The following is an 18698-nucleotide window of genomic DNA, read 5'->3' on the forward strand; positions in this document are numbered from 1 at the left end:
ATCTAGGGATTTGAGGGGTTATTTTTGTGGTCGGAATTCTATGTATTTGATATGTATGAACTCGTGATGGTGTAAGGATTCTAGTTTTGTGATTTTTGATCGGAATCCGGGACGTTGGCCTGGGAAGGTCGGGTTTGGCCCATTTCGGGATTTGTGTTATAATTTGATTACCTTCAAGTGGGCTTTGTTCCCTTAGCATATTTTGATGATTATGTACTAATTTTGGTTAGATTTGGAGCATCCGGAGGCCGATTCGAGAGGGAAAAGCATCACGGGCTAAAGTTTGGACCAGATAGAGGTAAGTAATGATTCTAAATATTGTCCTGAGGGTATGAAACCCCGAATTTCACATCGTTGTGCTATTCTAAGGTGACACACATGCTAGATGACGAGCGTGTGGTTGTGCATTGTTGGGGATTGCAACTTAGTCCGTCCCGTATGACTGTTTAACTGCATATTTGATTGAAAACTGTTTGTTATTGATTGCTTCCTATTCCGCTCTACTAAAAAAGTAGGAAGAGAGGGTCGCAATAGCTTTTATCCGATTTGTGGGTCGGGATCGATTACCACAGGGAGCTAGGAATGGAGTCGAGTATTTATTTAGATTGGGATTGTGTAGTTGTTCCAAATATCACTTCCAACCATTTTTTGGTTTTTCTTTAACAAACTACTATTATCGACTACTAATTATAAATGCAACTAGATTATGCTAAACGAGAATTGCTAAAAGTTGTATCTAATGGATAAAAAAAAGCACTAGGGTAGTGGCATCCTCCTAGGTGGCCATCCTAGGTGGCCAATTGATGGGTAATTGTTTCTAAGGAATGATTGACATGATTAGAGAAATGTGCTATAACCGCTGCACGATTTGACCCACTCTCACACCTCTCGGTAGAGAGAGTGATTTTGCCCACTTGACTCTCTCAAGACCAAATAGGTAGGCAATTTTGCTCAAGAAACTAGGGTTCAAGTCGGGTAATTATTCTCTCGAGGTTTAACCCTTTAATTGGGACTATGAATTCTCTTGAGTCCATCCCAATTCCTTGTTGGGTCAATTTTGGAGACTTAGGATCTCTTTCTCAAGAAGAGCCAAGTCAACTTAGCACAAAACAGTGTTTGCAACCACCAATTCATACATTAAACAATAAAATTGACCCAAATAGCAAACACTCATAGTCAATCTAACCTTTAATAACAACACCCATAAATAACCCACACTAGAGTTGAGCCACAACCCTAGCAAATGGGTTTAGCTACTCATGTTTGAAGAGAAAAACAGAGAAATAGATGAAGATAAAGACATATTAATTAATTGCTAATGTAGATACAAAGATTTAATGATAAAAACTAAGTAAAAATGTCCAAAATGGCTACAGATAGTCTTCTCACGAGCGCAGCTCTGTTCAGAAAATAGCTGATACCCTAAAAATGGAAAAATGTTCTATTTATACTAAGCTGGAAAAACTGGACAAAAATGCCCCTGTGGGGTCAATGCAGACCACACAAAATGGACCGCCACCGCACTAGGCTCTTGGACTTGAAGCCTTGGCTCTCTGAACTCAGGCTCCGTGGACCACACAGAATGGACTGCGGCCACGGAGGCAACTAGCGCGGTCCACACAAACATGATCGTAGACCGCGTGGGTTTGAAGTTGGCACTAGACATCTCTCTGAGCTTCTCCTCCGCGGACCGCATAAAATGGTAGTGCGGTCGCATAGCCTTCAGGGCGGACCCTGCAAGATCGATTGCGGCTACACTGCCTTGAAGCTTGATTTGCCAGTTTTTTGAATCCTCTAGTGCGGACCGTACAAAGTATAGTGCGGCCGCACTAGGCCTGTTTGTCCTCAGTTTGCCTTGTCTTTGGTACTTGAGCAGGTTTCACTCCTTTTGAGCTGATCTTTGACATTTTGTCACTTTGTCGATCAAACCTGCAATCAAGCACAACTTATGAGCCTTTTTGGACTATTTTGTAACAATTTATAATCAAAGCGTAAGCAAGAAAGAGCATGAAACACGTTAAAATCCCTAGTTATCAACTCACCCAAACTTAAGCTTTTGCTTGTCCTCAAGCAAACAAAATAAGACCCACCCTAAAGGGAAAATCCAAGAATTTTCAGCTATCCTAAAGTGACGTCAACAAGCAGTAATTGGGACTAACAATTGCCCTCAATATGAATGAATCATTAACAACCTTTACCTTTGAAAAAAACATGGATCAAGTGTGACACAAGAGTATCAAGAGTTGACTCATTATATCAAAGAACTCTCTCAATTACTTTGGTCATTGTGGAGCCCAAACTCACACATCCTCAACTCTCCCTAAGCAAACCTCACCTTTTAGAATATTGGCACACAAACCGAGGTTAATAGAAATTCACTCTTCTCTCTCAAGAAAAGGTCACAAGTCCGGCTCTAAGTACCATATGATTGCCCCTTATGTAAGTATCCACTAATGTAAGTTTCATTCAACTCAAGATCATATAGGGCTTTTGTGGAGTCATTGTGAAGGCTTTTGGTTCAGGGTGGGAAATGTTTTGATCTAAGGGGGTTCCATCTTTCCTTAAGCACTTCTTTTGATTTATTTGGCACACATTCTCTTGACTCTTTGAGTCATCTCACTTCTTTTTAAGGGGCTAGAGAGACACATTGTCACTCTTTATTGTGCAAGTCAAACCTCTTCTCCTTTTTCAACTTTCCACACCTTTCTTTCTTTTGCTTTTCTTGAATCCCTTTTTATTCTTTTTCACATTGAGCATTCTCTTTTTTTTTTCTTTTTTTTTATTGTCTTTCCTTTTCTTCATTTTTGTGCCTTTTACCACTTTGTTGCCATTCCTCGTTTCTCCCTCCAAACTTATACTTTTGCCATGTGCTCAAGGAAAGATCGGGTGCTAAGAGAGGGTATCTTTTAGAATGAGTATAGGCTTGTATCATGGTTCCTGAAAGAAACATGTTTAAGGCTCAAAAGGGTTAATTAGGGATCATATCATTGGTAGGCTATGGAATTGTTCAAACTATCATTTGGATCAAGGAGAGCCTATAATCACGTCTCAAGTCAAAATTCACTTAGGATTTCGCCTCAACAAACATTCGGGGCAAGTTCTAGACCAATGGCTCGGGACTTGGATTTGCAATTCAAGTACTCACCACACAAGCTAAAGGGTCGCTAAAGACATAGAGTCAGGGGCCCACAACGACCTTAGATACGATTTGAGCACACAATGGTCCCGAAAAACCACTTGATGATTATCGGTCAACATAAGAGTGTCAAGGTCACAACACTCACCATCCTAAACACAACATTTTATCTTTGACCATGGGATCAAAGGCAAATGTGCTAGGCCCAAATGAAGCTTTGCTTGAGGTGTCCTTAACTATAAACTACTAAAAACAAAAAAAAATGGACTCAAACCCTTAGGAAGGTTGTCACGCCATCCATCATTGGGAAGAGTCGCCCGGTTCACACAACAATCCACCTTTGGAAAGAATTGTGGCATTAAGAAAACCAAAAGCTTATTGAAAATGTCCAAAACAAAACAAAAGCTACGAACATAGATAAGAAGCTAAAAACGAGAATATTTTGTGGAAAATAGAATGGATATATACAATAGGGAGTTTGAATATACAACGGGGGAATATATACCATGATGTAACTTTTTATACAGACCCAAAGAAAGAAAAAAATGCGATAAAAGTAACTAACTATCAAATTATATACAGACCAAATATGAAAATCAAGAAAGCATAAAATGTATCAATATATACAGCCATCCAAAATATAGTGCGCACCCCTTTAAATAAAAGCTGGCATTGTCCCCAATGCCAACTAGTCCAAATAAGCATAAAAAAGAATAGAAAAAAAGGATATGAAGACTACCTAAGCCGTGTCTGTCTACATATGCTCATGGGTGGTCCCTGGGTCCTCTGTGTGCTCGGGAATCTCAGATTGGTTCCCAGTGGTCTGCTCTACTTCTATTGGGACTTGGGCCTGGACCTCGATAGACTGTGGAACTGGTACATCCTGTGGATGACTGGAGGAAGCCTCCAGTGGGTCCGCCAACTGGATGATCGCATCATCTGCTCTAGGGATCTTCCTCCTCTTCGAAGGCCTCTAGGGTTGCTCCGGCTGTGGATGAGCTGCTGAGACTGGATCATCGAGCAACAGGTCCAAAGGCAGCTGGTCTGCCTTCAGTCTATTGACATTTGCCCGTAGCTCCTTCACAGACTACTTGGAGGCCCGTGTCTTTTAAGCTTCTTATGCTCCCAAGCAAGCTCCTTGAGAGCCTTGCTATGTGAATCAACTGCCTTGGTCAATGTCTTCTGAGTAGTGAGGATTTTCTTCTGGTTCTAAAGTATATCTTTCAAAGCATCCTGTATCAACTGGGGCACCTGTGGGGCTGAAGGAGCCGACTGAGCCTCTACTATGGTAGTCAATCTGGACAACTTGGATGAAGCTGTCTGCATCCAGTTGTTTATACTTAGAAGGGCCTAGCTCAGCCGATGGGCAGTGATGGGATGTGCCCGGGTAGATGGGATCTCCGGGCCTGCTAATGTGGAAGGCTTGGGAGGCATCTCAATATAAGTGGAGGTAGGCTTAGCTGGGGTTTATACCACAACTGGTTCTTTAGACTGGCCAGTTGGGGCAGAAGTAGGGGCTTTGTAGTTCTTGTTCTTGGGGTTGTCATTCCCCTTCAAGCTGTACCAGGAGAACGGGGCTGTCGCTTTGACCTTGATGTCATATGGCCTCTTGTCCACCTACAAGTCCCGGAAGTACATAGTAAGGGTGTTGGGGAAGGGATAGTTTTGGTCGCTCTCGGCACCCACTATAGAAATGATACGGGACATCACATTCCCCACGTTGATGGGGTAACCCGCCATAATGGAAGCAACCAAAACAGCCCGGTGGAGAGGAAGTGTCTGGTCATGGGTAGTAGGGTCTAACCGGCTGCACACAAATGTCTCCCAGCCCCTCGCCTCAAAGTTTAGGGTCCTCCGTACTATTTTGACCCCAACAGTCAACCACTCCAGAATGGTACCTGCGGTTGCCAAGTACTGAGCTAACCATGTACGGACCTCCTCGCCCATCTCAAGCTTTGCCATATAAAGTGACTCATCTTCCTCATTGAAACCCAGGTATTCATTGAGTGACTTCCCGTCAAACAACACTTTGAGGTTCCGAACCTTAGTGACTTTGGAACTCTTTACGATGTGGGCTACATTACAGTAGAACTTTTTGACTAAGTGTTCATTGGCATCCACGCAGTAATCTAAAAAGTGCTCCCACCCCACTCTCGTTCTGAACTGTCTATGCACGTCGGGGTTGTGGGGTAAAAGATCTATGTCAATGAAACTTTTCTCCGGTATCAATTTTCTCACTGGCCACCACTCCCTAAATTTGTGGTACGCCACCTGGCTTATGAACCTATCCTCCCAAACTTCGGGTTTTCTAGTTAGGGCAATGCCCCCAACTTGATTCTCACCACCCTCAACTACCTCTTCATCCCCTTGCACTTCCTCCTCACCTCCGTCTGCACCCTCCCCAGATAATGAAGTTGTGGGGGAGGTGGAGTATTCACCACTGCCGGCTGCTGAGCCCTCAAACGACTCAATAGAAACATGCCCTGGTGCTTGTGTAGTGGGTAATGGTGGAGGAGTGTCATCTGTCAATCTAAAACTTTAGTAGAAATGTGTTGGTGTTGAGTCTGACGAGATATCTTGGGAGGGCAGATACTCACTCCCCGACAGATCACAGGCTCTATCAGCTGCCTTAATTGCCTTTCTCATCTTCTTTATGTTTTGACAAGCCTAGGGAGTGAGTTTAACCAATCTCTGCTTCCCTACCCGGGAGGAATCACCTCGGCCGGGTTGTTTTGAGCCTTGCCTTCGTTGTTTAACTATTGTCTGCAAACACAAGCATCTAACTTCTTAGTATCAATAGAAGCAGTGAACATATGTGCATAATGAATTGTAGAACATAATCAGACAGTTGCAGAAACTGTCCAGTGTGGACCATACAAAATGGAGTGCAGCCGCACTAGGACAACCGCGGACCGCACAAAAACAACCGCGGTCTGCACAGGGGTGGGGCTCAAAAAACCCATCCTCTGAATCTGACCACGCAGACCGAACAAAATGGTACCGCGGTCGTGGTGGGCCAGTACGGACTGCACAAAATCCAGTGTGGTCACACTGGGCTTAAGGTCACCTTGCACAAATTCATCACCGCGGTCCACGCAAAGTGGTATTGCGGACCGTACTAAGGCACCGCAGACCGCACAAAATTGACCGCGGTCCGCGAAGGGTGCCCAGATATGGCACTAAGTTAGGGTTCCTAATTTTTGATTTATTCGTTCAAATTTCACCTAATTAAAGTCCCTACTCAATCACCCAATTCATTATACTCATCAAGCTCCCAGAAATTAACATTTAAACTAACTAACCTAAAAACTGAAGAAATACGGGAGGAGAAAAACTACCAGCTAATAGAAATGAAACTAAAAATGAAATTAAACAATTAAATTAAGAAAAATTTGGTGAAATACTACCTGATATTGAGCAGGACAGAATCAACACAAAGCAAACGAGTAATTACGAGCAAGGATGAAGGATGAACAGTGATTAGTCTCTTCTGAGTGTAAAATTTGCGAAAAGTGTAAATAGGGGTCCCTGAGGTCTATTTACAGAACAACCACTGGGACCCATACTCACCTACTAGCGCGACCGCACAAAATGGACCGCAGTCCGCGCTGGGTTTGTTTCGAAGAAGATTGAGAAGGCAACCTCTGCTGTCCACACAAAACAGACCGCGGCCGCAGAGATCCACCACGGTCCGCAAAAAATGCAATGCAGTCGTGGTGGCAAACTTTAGAGAGTCCTCACATTGGCCACACCAATGCGGACCGCACAAAGTGTAGTGCGGCCGCACTGGAAACTTCAGAAACTTGTTCAATTTTTCCATCATGTTTTGCACTTAATCAATACAATCCCTACACATCTCAGAACCAACTAGCACAAAAATCAATCCTACACTACAAAGAAAATCAAAGAAAACAAGAATAAAAAGACATGGGTTGCCTCCCAAGAAGCGCCTGATTTAACATCGCATGTTACCACCACATCACTTGAGATGAAAGGGCGCCACCACATGGCTGTCATCAAACTTTTCAAGATAATGCTTGACCTGGTGCCCATTAACTCCGAAGACTTAACCATTTTTGTTTTTCAAATCAAGAGCACCAAAAGGGGTCACAAACACAACTTGAAACGGTCCACTCCATTTGGATTTGAGCATTCCCGGAAACAGACGTAACCAGGAGTTGAACAAGAGAACCAAATCACCTACGTTGAACTCCTTTCCACGAGCATATTTTTCATGAAGGTACTTCATCTTGTCCTTATACAAGGACGAACTGGAGTAGGCATGGAACCTAAATTCATCACGTTCATTGAGTTGTTCAACACAAAGATTAGCTGCAACATCCCATTCAAGGTTCAACTTCCTCAAAGCCCACATGGCCTTGTGCTCTAACTCAACCGGAATATGGCATGCCTTCCCAAACACCAATCGATGTGGAGACATCCCAATCGGAGTTTTGTAAGCCGTCCAATAAGCCCATAGAGTGCCATCCAACTTCTTCGACCAACCGGTCCTATTATTGACCGTCTTTGACAAGATACTTTTGATTTCTCTGTTGGATACTTCTACTTGACCATTAGCTTGAGGATGATAAGGGGTCGAAACCTTATGATTTACACTGTACTTGGAAAGTAGTGTGTCGAAAGCTTTATTGCAAAAGTGAGACCCCCCATCACTAATAATAGCATGAGGAGTGCCAAACCTTGTGAAGATGCTCTTTTTAAGAAATGTAACAACACTCCAGGTTTCGTTGTTAGGCAAAGCCACGACTTCAACTCATTTTGAGACATAGTCAACCGCCACAAGAATGAAAGTATTCTCACAAGAGCTAACAAATGGACCCATGTAATCGATGCCCCAAACATCAAAGATATCCACTTCAAGAATGGTATAGAGAGACATCTCATCCCTTTTTGAAATTCCGCCTGCTCTTTGGAAATCATCACACCTCTTCACAAAATCACCTGCATCTTTGAACAAGGTGGGCCAATAGAATCCACAATTAAGAACTTTCGAGGCGGTCCTAACCCCACCATGATGGCCACCATAGGGTGAAGAATGGCAAGCCTCTAAGATACTCAATTGTTCTTCCTCCGGGACACATCTACGAATCACACCATCCGTGCAAATCTTTAACAAGTATGGCTCATCCCAATAGAAATCCAAACTATCTCGCTTGAGCTTCTTCCTTTGGTTAGAAGAGAGATCACACGGGGTTACTCCAGTCACAAGGTAATTGGCAACATCGGCAAACCACGACATATCATTCATTGACACCGCGAGGAGCTGCTCGTCGGGAAATGAATCATTGATCTCAAGGCCATCACAAGGCCTCCCCTCCTCCTCCAAAAGGGACAAGTGATCCGCCACTTGGTTCTTACTACCTTTTTGGTCCACAATTTCTAGATCAAACTCTTGAAGTAGTAACACCCATATCATCAATCTTGCCTTGGAGTATTTCTTTGTCATAAACTACCTAAGGGCGGTATGATCGATGTGCACTATAAATTTGGCCCCCATAAGATATGGTCGAAACTTTTCCATTGCAAACACTATATCCAACAACTCTTTCTCGGTGACTGTATAGTTCATTTGAGCCTCATTCATGGTCTTGCTTGCGTAGTACACCGGATGAAACATCTTATTAACCCTTTGAGCCAAACAGTCCCAACCGCAACGTCACTTGCTTCACACATGAGCTCGAACGACAAGCTCCAATTTGGTACGGTGATGATAGGAGTGATGGTCAACTTATGCTTGAGAAGTTCAAAGGCTTGCATACACTTGTTATCAAACATGAACTTAGTATCTTTCTCCAACAACTTGCACAGGGGTTTCACTACCTTCAAAAAGTCTTTGATGAATCTCTGGTAGAACCCCGCGTGCCCAAGAAAACTCCTCACCCCCTTGACGGAAATGGGGGGAGGAAGCCTCAAAATCACCTCTATCTTGGCTTTGTCAACTTCAATCCCACATTTTGAAATCTTGTGGCCCAATACTATGCCTTCCTCCACCATGAAGTGGCATTTTTCCCAATTGAGTACGAGATTTGTGTCTTCACATCGGGCCAATACTCTATCCAAATTTCTCAAACATTCTTCAAATGAATCTCCAACCACGCTGAAATCATCCATGAAGACCTCCAAAATATTTTCCACCATGTCGGTGAAAATAGCCATCATGCATCGTTGGAAGGTCGCTAGAGCATTACACAACCTGAACGACATTCTAGAGAAAGCAAATGTGTCATACGGACAAGTGAATGTGGTCTTTTCCTGATCTTCTAGAGCAATCAAGATTTGATTATACCCCGAGTATCCATCCAAAAAACAATAAAAAGCACGCCCCGCAAGAAGATCAAGCATTTGGTCAAGGAATGGCAATGGGAAATGGTCCTTGCAGGTCACCTTGTTTAGCTTCCGGTAGTCCATGCAAACCCTCCAACCTGTAACTGTCCAAGTAGGAATAAGTTCATTGTTGTCATTGGTCACCACAGTAATACCACCCTTCTTCGGTACACATTGCACCGGAGAAGTCCATGAGCTATCAAAAATGGGGTACACAACCCCGACATCCAACCATTTGATCACCTCTTTCTTCACCACTTCTTGCATAGCCTCGTTCAATCTTCTTTGATGCTCAAAGGAAGGCTTTGCATCATCCTCCAAGATAATTTTGTGCATACAGAATGCGGGGCTTACTCCCCGAATGTCAGCCAGAGTCCATCCAATTGCCCTTTTCCGCTTTTGAAGCACCGCCAAAGTGGCCTCAACCTGCATGTTAGTAAGGCAAGAAGAAAGAATAACTGGTAAAGTAGAGTTTGAGCCCAAGAATTCATACCTGAGGTGTGGAGGAAGTGGCTTCAACTCCAACACCGGTGGCTCCTGATGGTTTTGTTGGTGGAGTTTTCCGATTTTCAAGATCCAAAGACAATTTTCTAGTCTCATAGGAATAAGAGCCCATCCCATGTTAGGCATTCACGCACTCCACTCTACTTGCATCCTCATTGACATCAAGATTTAATAGCACGGCCTCAAGAGGACCCTCCACATTGATCATAGCACTTGTATCATCCACAATCACAGTTGTGACAAGGTCTACAAATGAGCACACCTCGGTGCTATTGGGTTGCTTCATAGACTTGCAAACATGGAAAACGACCTTTTCATCTCCCACTTGGAAAGTGAGCTCACCCGCTTCAACATCAACCAATGCCTTCCCCGTTGCAAGAAAAGGTCTGCCCAAGATAATAGGAACCTCATAGTCCACTTCACAATCCAAAATGACAAAGTTGGCTGGCAAAATAAATTTGTCCACCTGGACAAGCACATCACCAATAATTCCCAAAGGTCGCTTCATCGATCGATCCGCCATTTGAAATCTCATTGAGGTTGGCCTAGGTTGCCCGATACCCAATGTTTTGAAAACCGAGTAGGGCATTAAATTGATACTAGCTCCCAAGTCACATAGAGCCTTGGCAAAATCCGCACTCCCAATGGTGAAAGGAATGGTGAAAGCACCGGGATCTTCAAGCTTCGGGGCCATTGAATGCACTATAGCACTAACTTGGTGAGTCATCTTTATAGTTTCACAATCCATAGAATGCTTCTTTGTAACCAAGTCTTTCATGAATTTTGCATAACCCGACATTTGTTCAAGTGCCTCCACCAAAGGCACATTAATAGATAAGCTCTTAATCATGTCAATGAACTTTTTCAACTGATTATCATTCTTCTGCTTCGCGAGCCTTTGAGGATAAAGTGGAGGTGTCCTTGGCGAAGGAGCCTTGGATTTTGGCACAACCAGCTCCGGCATGTCAATTATGTGTTCCCCAGACAGGTTCACATCATTTTGGGTTTCCACCTTGAATTCTTGAATATCAATCCTCACTTCATTGTTCACATTTTCATCAACCACATCTTCAACTACCAAAGGGACTTCGTTATCTTGCAACTCAACATCATCATCCACAACTTGCTCTTGCTTAGAGGCATTCACATCACTGCCTCTCCCACTTCTTGTTGTGACCGCCATAACTTGATTGTTCCCACCCTTTGAGTTCACTACTGTATCACTTGGTAGGGCAAGTATTCAATGACTGAGAGATTTGGCCTAATTGCACCTTCAAGTTTCGGATAGAGGTGTTGTGAGAAGCTAACTATGAATTCGAATCCGCAATCCTCTTCATCATCTGCTCGAACATCATTTCAATTCTGCTCATATCATTACCAGAAGAACTAGGACCTTGAGAAGGGAAAGGGGGTGGATTGTTCGGTTGTTGGTACATTGGGAGCCTTTGAAAGCCTTGCCCCGGTTGCCTTGGTTTCCATTGTTTTTCCACCTGCCTTGATTGATGTTGTTGCCCCAATTGTTGTAATTTCCATTCCAATTTCCTTGGTTGTTGTTTTGATTACCCCAATTGTTGATTTGGTTGTTGTTGTTCCAATTACCACCACTTTGTTGTTGATTACCCCAATTTCCTTGGGGTCTCCATTGTTGGTTTGAAGAGTTGCCTCTATTGCCTTGATAGTTGTTGACATATTATACCTCTTCACTTTGGTCATCATAACCATCATTTTGACACTCATCATATTCATCAACAAATTGCTCAGAATTTCCTTGATTTTGTTGCCTCCTTTGACTTCTCTTATTGACAAGCATACTAACACCCTCCATGGCATTCACTTGGCGAGGATTCTGAACTTGTTGCAACTGTGCCTTAGCCAATTGGTTCATAGTAGTAGTAAGCTCAGCTATCGCTTGCCTGTGATCATGTAATTCCTTGTGCAAATGGATAACCGTAGGGTCACCTTGAGGCACATTTGCTTTACTCTACCATGCTAAAGAAGTGTCCTCTATTTCATCAAGTACTTCACATGCCTCATCATAAGAAAGCTTCATAAACTTGCCCCTGGCCAATTGGTTCACAATACATTGATTTGTAGTATTTATGCCCCGGTAGAAGGTTTGTTGGATCATGGCCTCGGTCATATCATTATTTGGGCACTCCTTAACCATCGTTCTATACCACTCCAAAATTTCATGCAAAGGTTCCATTGGCTCTTACTTGAAGACCAATATTTCATCCCGAAGTGATGCCATATGACTCGGAAAGAAGAATTTGGCAATAAACTTATCCGCCAACTCATCCCAAGTTGTGATGGAATGGTTGGGGAGTCTCTCGAGCCAATATAATGCCTTCCCCCGAAGTGAGAACGGGAAAAGTCTCAATCTCAATGCATCCTCGGACACATTCGTCTGCTTTCTCCCCTAGCATGTATCTACGAACCCCTCGAGATGCTTGTAGGCATTTTGATTTGCAATGCCCGTGAAGTACCCACGCTGCTCAAGTAAGGTCAACATCACATTGGTTATCTGAAAATTGCCCGCCCGGATTCGGGGTGGGACAATAGCACTTGCGTAGCCCTGGTTCGGTAATACTCTAGGAGCCATTCTTGGAGGACCCAGGGGAGGGTTTGGAATATTGTCATTTAGATTAGAATTGGCACTCCAGCCTCTCCTTTGACTTTGAGGTGCAAGAGGCACCTCATCTTGCTCAAGATCATCTACCTCCTCCTCCGCTATCACGTTTCCAAGAGGGTCATTAGAGTTGCTTAAAACCATGTTGGTACCTGAGTAATGACACAAAGAAGTAATTAACAAAGAAGGAAAAAAGAACAATACACAAAACTAACTAAATAGATAGCCAAAACCGTTCGATCCCCGGCAACGATGCCAAAAAGTGACCGCTGCCTACTCCGCTATACTAAAAAGTAGGAAGAGAGGGTCGCACTAGCTTTTACCCGATTTATGGGTCGGGATCAATTTTAACAGGGAGCTAGGAATGGAGTCGACTGCACGATTTGACCCACTCTCACACCTCTCGGTAGAGAGAGTCATTTTGCCCACTTGACTCTCTCAAGACCAAATGGATAGGCAATTTTGCTCAAGCAACTAAGGTTCAAGTTGGGTAATTACTCTCTCGAGGTTCAACCTTTTAATTGGGACTATCAATTATCTTGAGTCCATTTAATTCCTTGTTGGGTCAATTTTTGAGACTTAGATTCTCTTTCTCAAGAAGAGCCAAGTCAACTTAGCACAAACCAGTGTTTGCAATCACCAATTCATAGATTAAACCATAAAATTGACCCAAATAACAAATACCCATAGTCAATCTAACCTTTAATAACAACACCCATAAATTACCTACACTAGGGTTGAGCCACAACCCTAGCTAATGGGTTTAACTACTCATGTTTGAAGAGAAAAACAGAGAAATAGATGAAGATAAAGACATATTAATTAATTGCTAATGTAGATACAAAGATTTAATGATAAAAACTAAGTAAAAATGCCCAAAATGGCTACAGATAGTCTTCTCACGAGCGCAGCTCTGTTCAGAAAATAGCTGATACCCTAAAAACGGAAAAATGTTCTATTTATACTAAGCTGGAAAAACTGGACAAAAATACCCTTGCGGGGGTCAGTGCGGACCGCACAAAATGGACCGCGGTCGCACTAGGCTCTTGGACTTGAATCCTTGCCTCTCTGAACTCAGGCTCCGCAAACCGCACAGAATGGACCGCGACCGCGGAGGCAACTAGCGCGGTCCGCACGAGCATGATCGCGGACCGCATGGGTTTGAAGTTGGCACCAGACATCTCTCTGATCTTCTCCTCTGCAGACCGCACAAAATGGTAGTGTAGCCACGGAGCCTTCAGTGCGGACCACGCAAGATCGATTGCGGTCGCACTGCCTTGAAGCTTGATTTTTCAGTTCTCTGAATCCCCTAGTGCGGACTGCACAAAGTGTAGTGTGACCGCACTAGGCCTGTTTGTCCTTAGTTTGCCTTATCCTTGAGCAGGTTTCACTCCTTTTAAGCTGATCTTTGACATTTTATCACTTTGTCGATCAAACGTGCAACCAAGCACAACTTATGAGCCTTTTAGGACTATATTGTAACAATTTATAATCAAAGTGTAAGCAAGAAAGAGAATGAAACACGTTAAAATCCCTAGTTATTAGCTATCACCATATTTTGGGTTGAATGCCATATTTGAGCCTCGTGCCAACTGTTTTTGACCCTTAAGGGATTTTTTCTACTATTCCTAATTGTCTTGACTTTATATTTGTACTCAGTCATGCTATATTCTACTGTTTTCATAACTCAGCCATGTATACTCTATTTGGACATCTTAAATGATATTTTGGGTTGAGCATCATATTTAACTATGCCCGAGTGGCTTTTAGAGATTTCTGACTGAGTAGGGCCGAGGGCCTGTGTTGTAAGGTTATTATAGGATCAGGATGTGCGTCGTAGCGGTATTGTGCTAATTCATGATTTTTAGGTCAAGAGCCTGAGTTTTAGACAACGAGGTGGCTTGATAGGAGGCCGAGAGCCGGTTTGATTATGCCACGAGATGGCTTGATATTGAGCTTGGGCCGTAAGGGGCCCCTCCCGTAGTTTGTACACCCCCAGTGAGCACGGGTACCCAGTATGAGATGTGGTATAGCCCGAGGGGCTGACACGAGTGATTGTGAGATAGCCCGATGGGCTAATTATGCTGGTATTTTGCCCAATGGGCTGACTTTATATGTTTATCTTTTCTCACTGCTTTTTCATTTACTCATTTAAACTACTAAAAGGTGTTTTAAAGAGGTTTTTTTACTATACTAAGATATTTCTACGAGCTTTTACTGTTTTATTACATTGTTCTAGTGTTATACTGGCTCTTTATAGCATTTTGCTGTGATTTACGCGTTTTCTTATCGCTCATCTACCTTTACTTTTATTATCTACTGAGTTGGAGTACTCACATTACTCCCTGCACCCTGTGTGCAGATTCAGGAATCTCGGGTCACGCTAGCGAGGGTTGATTGCCTCCAACAGGCTATTCGGAGTTCACTAGGTAGCTGCTCGGCGTTTGCAGCCCAGTGCTATTACTAGATTTGTAATAGACTGTGTAGTCCTTTTTCATACTCTTAGACGGATGTTTCGATGCTCATGACTGGTGACACCCCGAGGTCGGGCTGTGTTTGTTTCCGCATTTGTTCTATTTCACTCTATTTTGGGATTTATCACTTATTAATGACTTAGTTATGAATTATTATAATTGTTAATTGGTTTGGGGGTTTGTGTCAACTGACCTTGTTTCACGATAGGTGCCATCATGACTGGGTCCGGTTTAGGGTCGTGACAATAATACCCAACAAGAGCCGGGGTCAATTTTCACAGGGAGTTTAACATGGGTGTTAGGGTGTACACTTAATGAGAGTAAATGAAATAACTCGATTATGCTTCCAAACAAAGGATTTTGTTTTCTATTTCTAAATTAACTCTAAGAATTGTAAATTAATAAGAAGAAACTAGAAAGAAAGTAATTTTTTTGGTTTTATCAAATGGGTAAAAGGTCTAGGGATGTGCCTTCACCTAGGTGTTTGCCTAATGGGTTAAGTACGTTAACACCTATTTTATTTATTGGGGTGTATTATAGCTCTCAACTCTAACTTACTCACTCAATACCTCTAGTGATTTTACTCACTCAATACCTCTAGGTCCCTTTTTCTGAAGTAAGAACCAAGTCAAAAAGGTTTGAATCAATGTTTGCAACCATTAATTATAAAATTAAATCATGAACAAGGCTAAATAACAAACACTCAAACATAAACAAGCATTAAATTAAATACCCACAAGGTTTACACACTAGGGTTGGGTCACAACCTTAGTAATTGTCTAGATACTCATAGTAGAACATGAAGAAAACAAAGAAGAAATACTAATTAAAGCCATAATACAAAATTAAAACCATTAACTATGATGTTTAATCCTAAAATGATCACAACCTTTCTAATATGGAAAACTACAACGGCTACAGCTGATAGAACTTAAAAACTTAACCTAAAAATGTAATTCCCGTCTATTTATAGGGCACAAAATTCGTTGACAAAAATGTCCATCAGGAGGTTCTGTGGTCGCACAATTCCATGTGCGGTCCGTACATTGCTTGAGTCTGTAGGAAATGGATTATACAGCCACACAATTTGATCTGCGACTGCAATTCAGCTTCTGCATCCGCACAATTCATGTGCGGTCCACATGTCAGGCAGTGCTTCAGTCTTGGTCATTTTGCACACTCTCTGAACTTTTTGAATTCTTGTCAGTGCGCACCATCTTGGGCGGCCGCACAAATTGTGTGCGGTCTGCACTTCTCTTCAATACATCTTCTAAGTAGCAGGAACAGATTTGCGACCGCAGAGAGAATTCTGCGATCCTCACTTGATTCTGCGGTTCGCACTTCTAGTCTGCTGCACCCCTTCTTGCCTTCTGAGTCAGAATACTCCTTTTTAGTCGGATTTCTTCATGAGAGCCCAAATATCCAACCTTCCTTTAATTTGCATATTTCCAATAGTTTTTGGAACATAAATAAACACTCGCGCACTAAAGCAAAAGTAAAAAGGTACTAATAAGTGGTCAAAATTCACACTTATCAACCGACAGGTCAAAACCTCGGGCATGGATCTCCTCGAGGCTCTCTCTCCAGGATAGTCGCTTTACATACTCTATATTCATCTTTAAGCGGGCCTCCACTACCTCCACATTAGCCTTATACTGGACCAACATTTCCCCAACATCAGAGGAATCAATAGAGGTTACATCCAATTTGGACCTCAGAGCGGCGTATTCTTGGCTGAGGGCATCCCGTTCCATGACAGTCGAGTTCAGCTGTGCCCGGAGTTTATCATTAAGCCTAGACCATTTGTCGGCCTTGTTCTTTGCCATCCGGAGTTGGTACTCGGCCGATGTCAGCTCGACTTTTGTATCCTCTTTTTCCGAAGCGAGCAGGTCCATACTGCCCTCCCACGCCTCGGTCGTGGCCTTGACCTCATCTATCTCAGCGCGAAGCTGGTCGATCAAGTCCACCTTTTCTTGGACCTGCAAAGTTGCGTTGTTAGTCACCACGAGTAGCTTCTCGTTTGTAGCCTCAAAGATATTTACCTTATCGGCTAGGTCATCGTGTTCCCCCTTTAAGGACAAAGCCTCATTCTGAGCTTTTTCTAGCTCGGCTTGTAGAATTGGCAGGTCCTTGAGGGCCTCGTCTTGTTGCTCACTGATAGCCCTGTAGATGTCCTTCTTCAGGACTTGCTCTTTGAGCTCGAACTCGAGTTGGATAATCTCCAAGCGGGATCGAAGGAAGATTTCATGATGAAGCACTAAATCCTAAAAAATAATGAAGTTATTAGAACAAGTGTAAAGTCAAGCAAGATTCACAAAAGCGTACGAAGGGTAAACGATTTACCCGGTTCAGCGCCTGCTGCGCCTCATTGAAGAAGTTCGACCTTTCCACTTTGTTCATCTTTGCTTGGTCCTGCTTGGTCACCAAGCATCGAAGGTAGCTGGCAGAGCGGATAGGACCCGAGCGTCCCTCGGGATTATGAGAACGACTGTTCTCTTGCGCTCGGGGTCCACACTCGAAGCAGGAAATTGCTTCACTAGTTTTGGGCTAAAACTCGGCCCACCCGCTCCCAATGGAACATTCTTTTTCGAGACCTCTAGGTGGCAAAGCTCGGAAGAGTCTTCTAGTACGGCCATATCCATGCCATCGAAGAATGTGTTGAGGGCATCATCCAGGCCCTACACCATCTCCCTTGATTTCTATTTACCTGCTTGAGCTTCCTAGAGCATGGACTTAGTATAGGACGACGTCCCCATGATTTCAATAACACTAGCTGCCTCCGTCAAAACCGGAGCAGTTTCTCGTGAGGTCGTAGCCTCCGTCTCTCCCTCTGGTTCCCGAGCTAGAGGGGGATCGACCTCGTGGTCACTTTTCTCGGTCATCACTTGCTCCCCCTCGTTGAGGGTCGACCCATGAGCAATGAACTCAAGGTTTTCGTCCTCAGGATAATCCATGTGTCGGTAGAGGGAACCAGAGTCTGGTACCCAGGACTTGGTACCCTTTTTGCTCTTTCGGAGCATGATGGTCATCTTCTTCTTCTTCTTCGCCTCGGCATCTAGGGAGCCCGAAGACTTCCTTTTCTTCTTTTTTTTCTCCTCCTTTGAGGCAACTCAGGGCTGTCCCGAAGCGGAGGGTTTGGCAAGCAAGGACGGATCCTTGTCCTTATCCAACGACTTGAATTTGGTGGTCTTAGGAAAACCTGTAAGAAAAAAGAAGGCTTAGCAATGTGAAAGCTAAAGATATGAAAGTAATCGTTGGGGAAAGAATGATAGGCAGAAAATATCATGCACACATAGCTATTACTTTTAATTTAAATACTAATATTTATATTTTATTTGCAGAAAATACCATAAATAAGTAAGAGAAAATAAATAAATCAAGAAGAAAAGAAAAAGAAAAATAAAGAGAAGAAATCAGAAAGAAACTTGCAACATGATTTCAAAATTTGCCTTGCAAGCCCACGAGCACCAATTGCAAAGAAAAGAAACCAAAGTTATGCAAATCAGAAGAAAACGTGATGTAAAATCACATAACCAAAAGCTTTCAAGTATCTATAAAATGGTAACTTGGAGCTGGTTTAAAGGACGTGACGGAGGAGCAGAAGCTTTCA

The 18698-nt window shown here is 43.1% G+C and overlaps 1 protein-coding gene across 1 annotated transcript; it reads right to left on the reverse strand.

Annotated features, from left to right (window-relative positions):
* Nucleotides 1–9503: 9503 nt before the first annotated feature.
* On the reverse strand, nucleotides 9504–17488 carry LOC138873352 (uncharacterized). The gene is made up of 5 exons (XM_070151815.1): nucleotides 17432–17488; nucleotides 16641–17352; nucleotides 12576–12766; nucleotides 12424–12476; nucleotides 9504–9585 (listed from the first exon to the last, which is right to left on the reverse strand). Exons 1-5 carry the CDS (start codon nucleotides 17486–17488, stop codon nucleotides 9504–9506), a joined length of 1095 nt encoding a protein of 364 aa, XP_070007916.1.
* Between the last annotated feature and the right edge of the window lie 1210 nt (nucleotides 17489–18698).

This window comes from Nicotiana sylvestris, chromosome 7 (assembly GCF_000393655.2).
Source record: "Nicotiana sylvestris chromosome 7, ASM39365v2, whole genome shotgun sequence".
NCBI lineage: Eukaryota > Viridiplantae > Streptophyta > Magnoliopsida > Solanales > Solanaceae > Nicotiana > Nicotiana sylvestris.

Excerpts from the sequence above, each read along its gene's own strand:
- LOC138873352 (XM_070151815.1), bottom strand. The coding sequence starts at position 17,488 with ATGAACAAAGTGGAAAGGTCGAACTTCTTCAATGAGGCGCAGCAGGCG. Across the intron at positions 12,767-16,640 it reads CGAGGAGATCCATGCCCGAG|GTACCAACATGGTTTTAAGC; the intron begins GTTTTGACCTGT and ends GTCATTACTCAG. Across the intron at positions 9,586-12,423 it reads GCCTACAAGCATCTCGAGGG|TTACAGGTTGGAGGGTTTGC; the intron begins GTTCGTAGATAC and ends CTACTTGGACAG.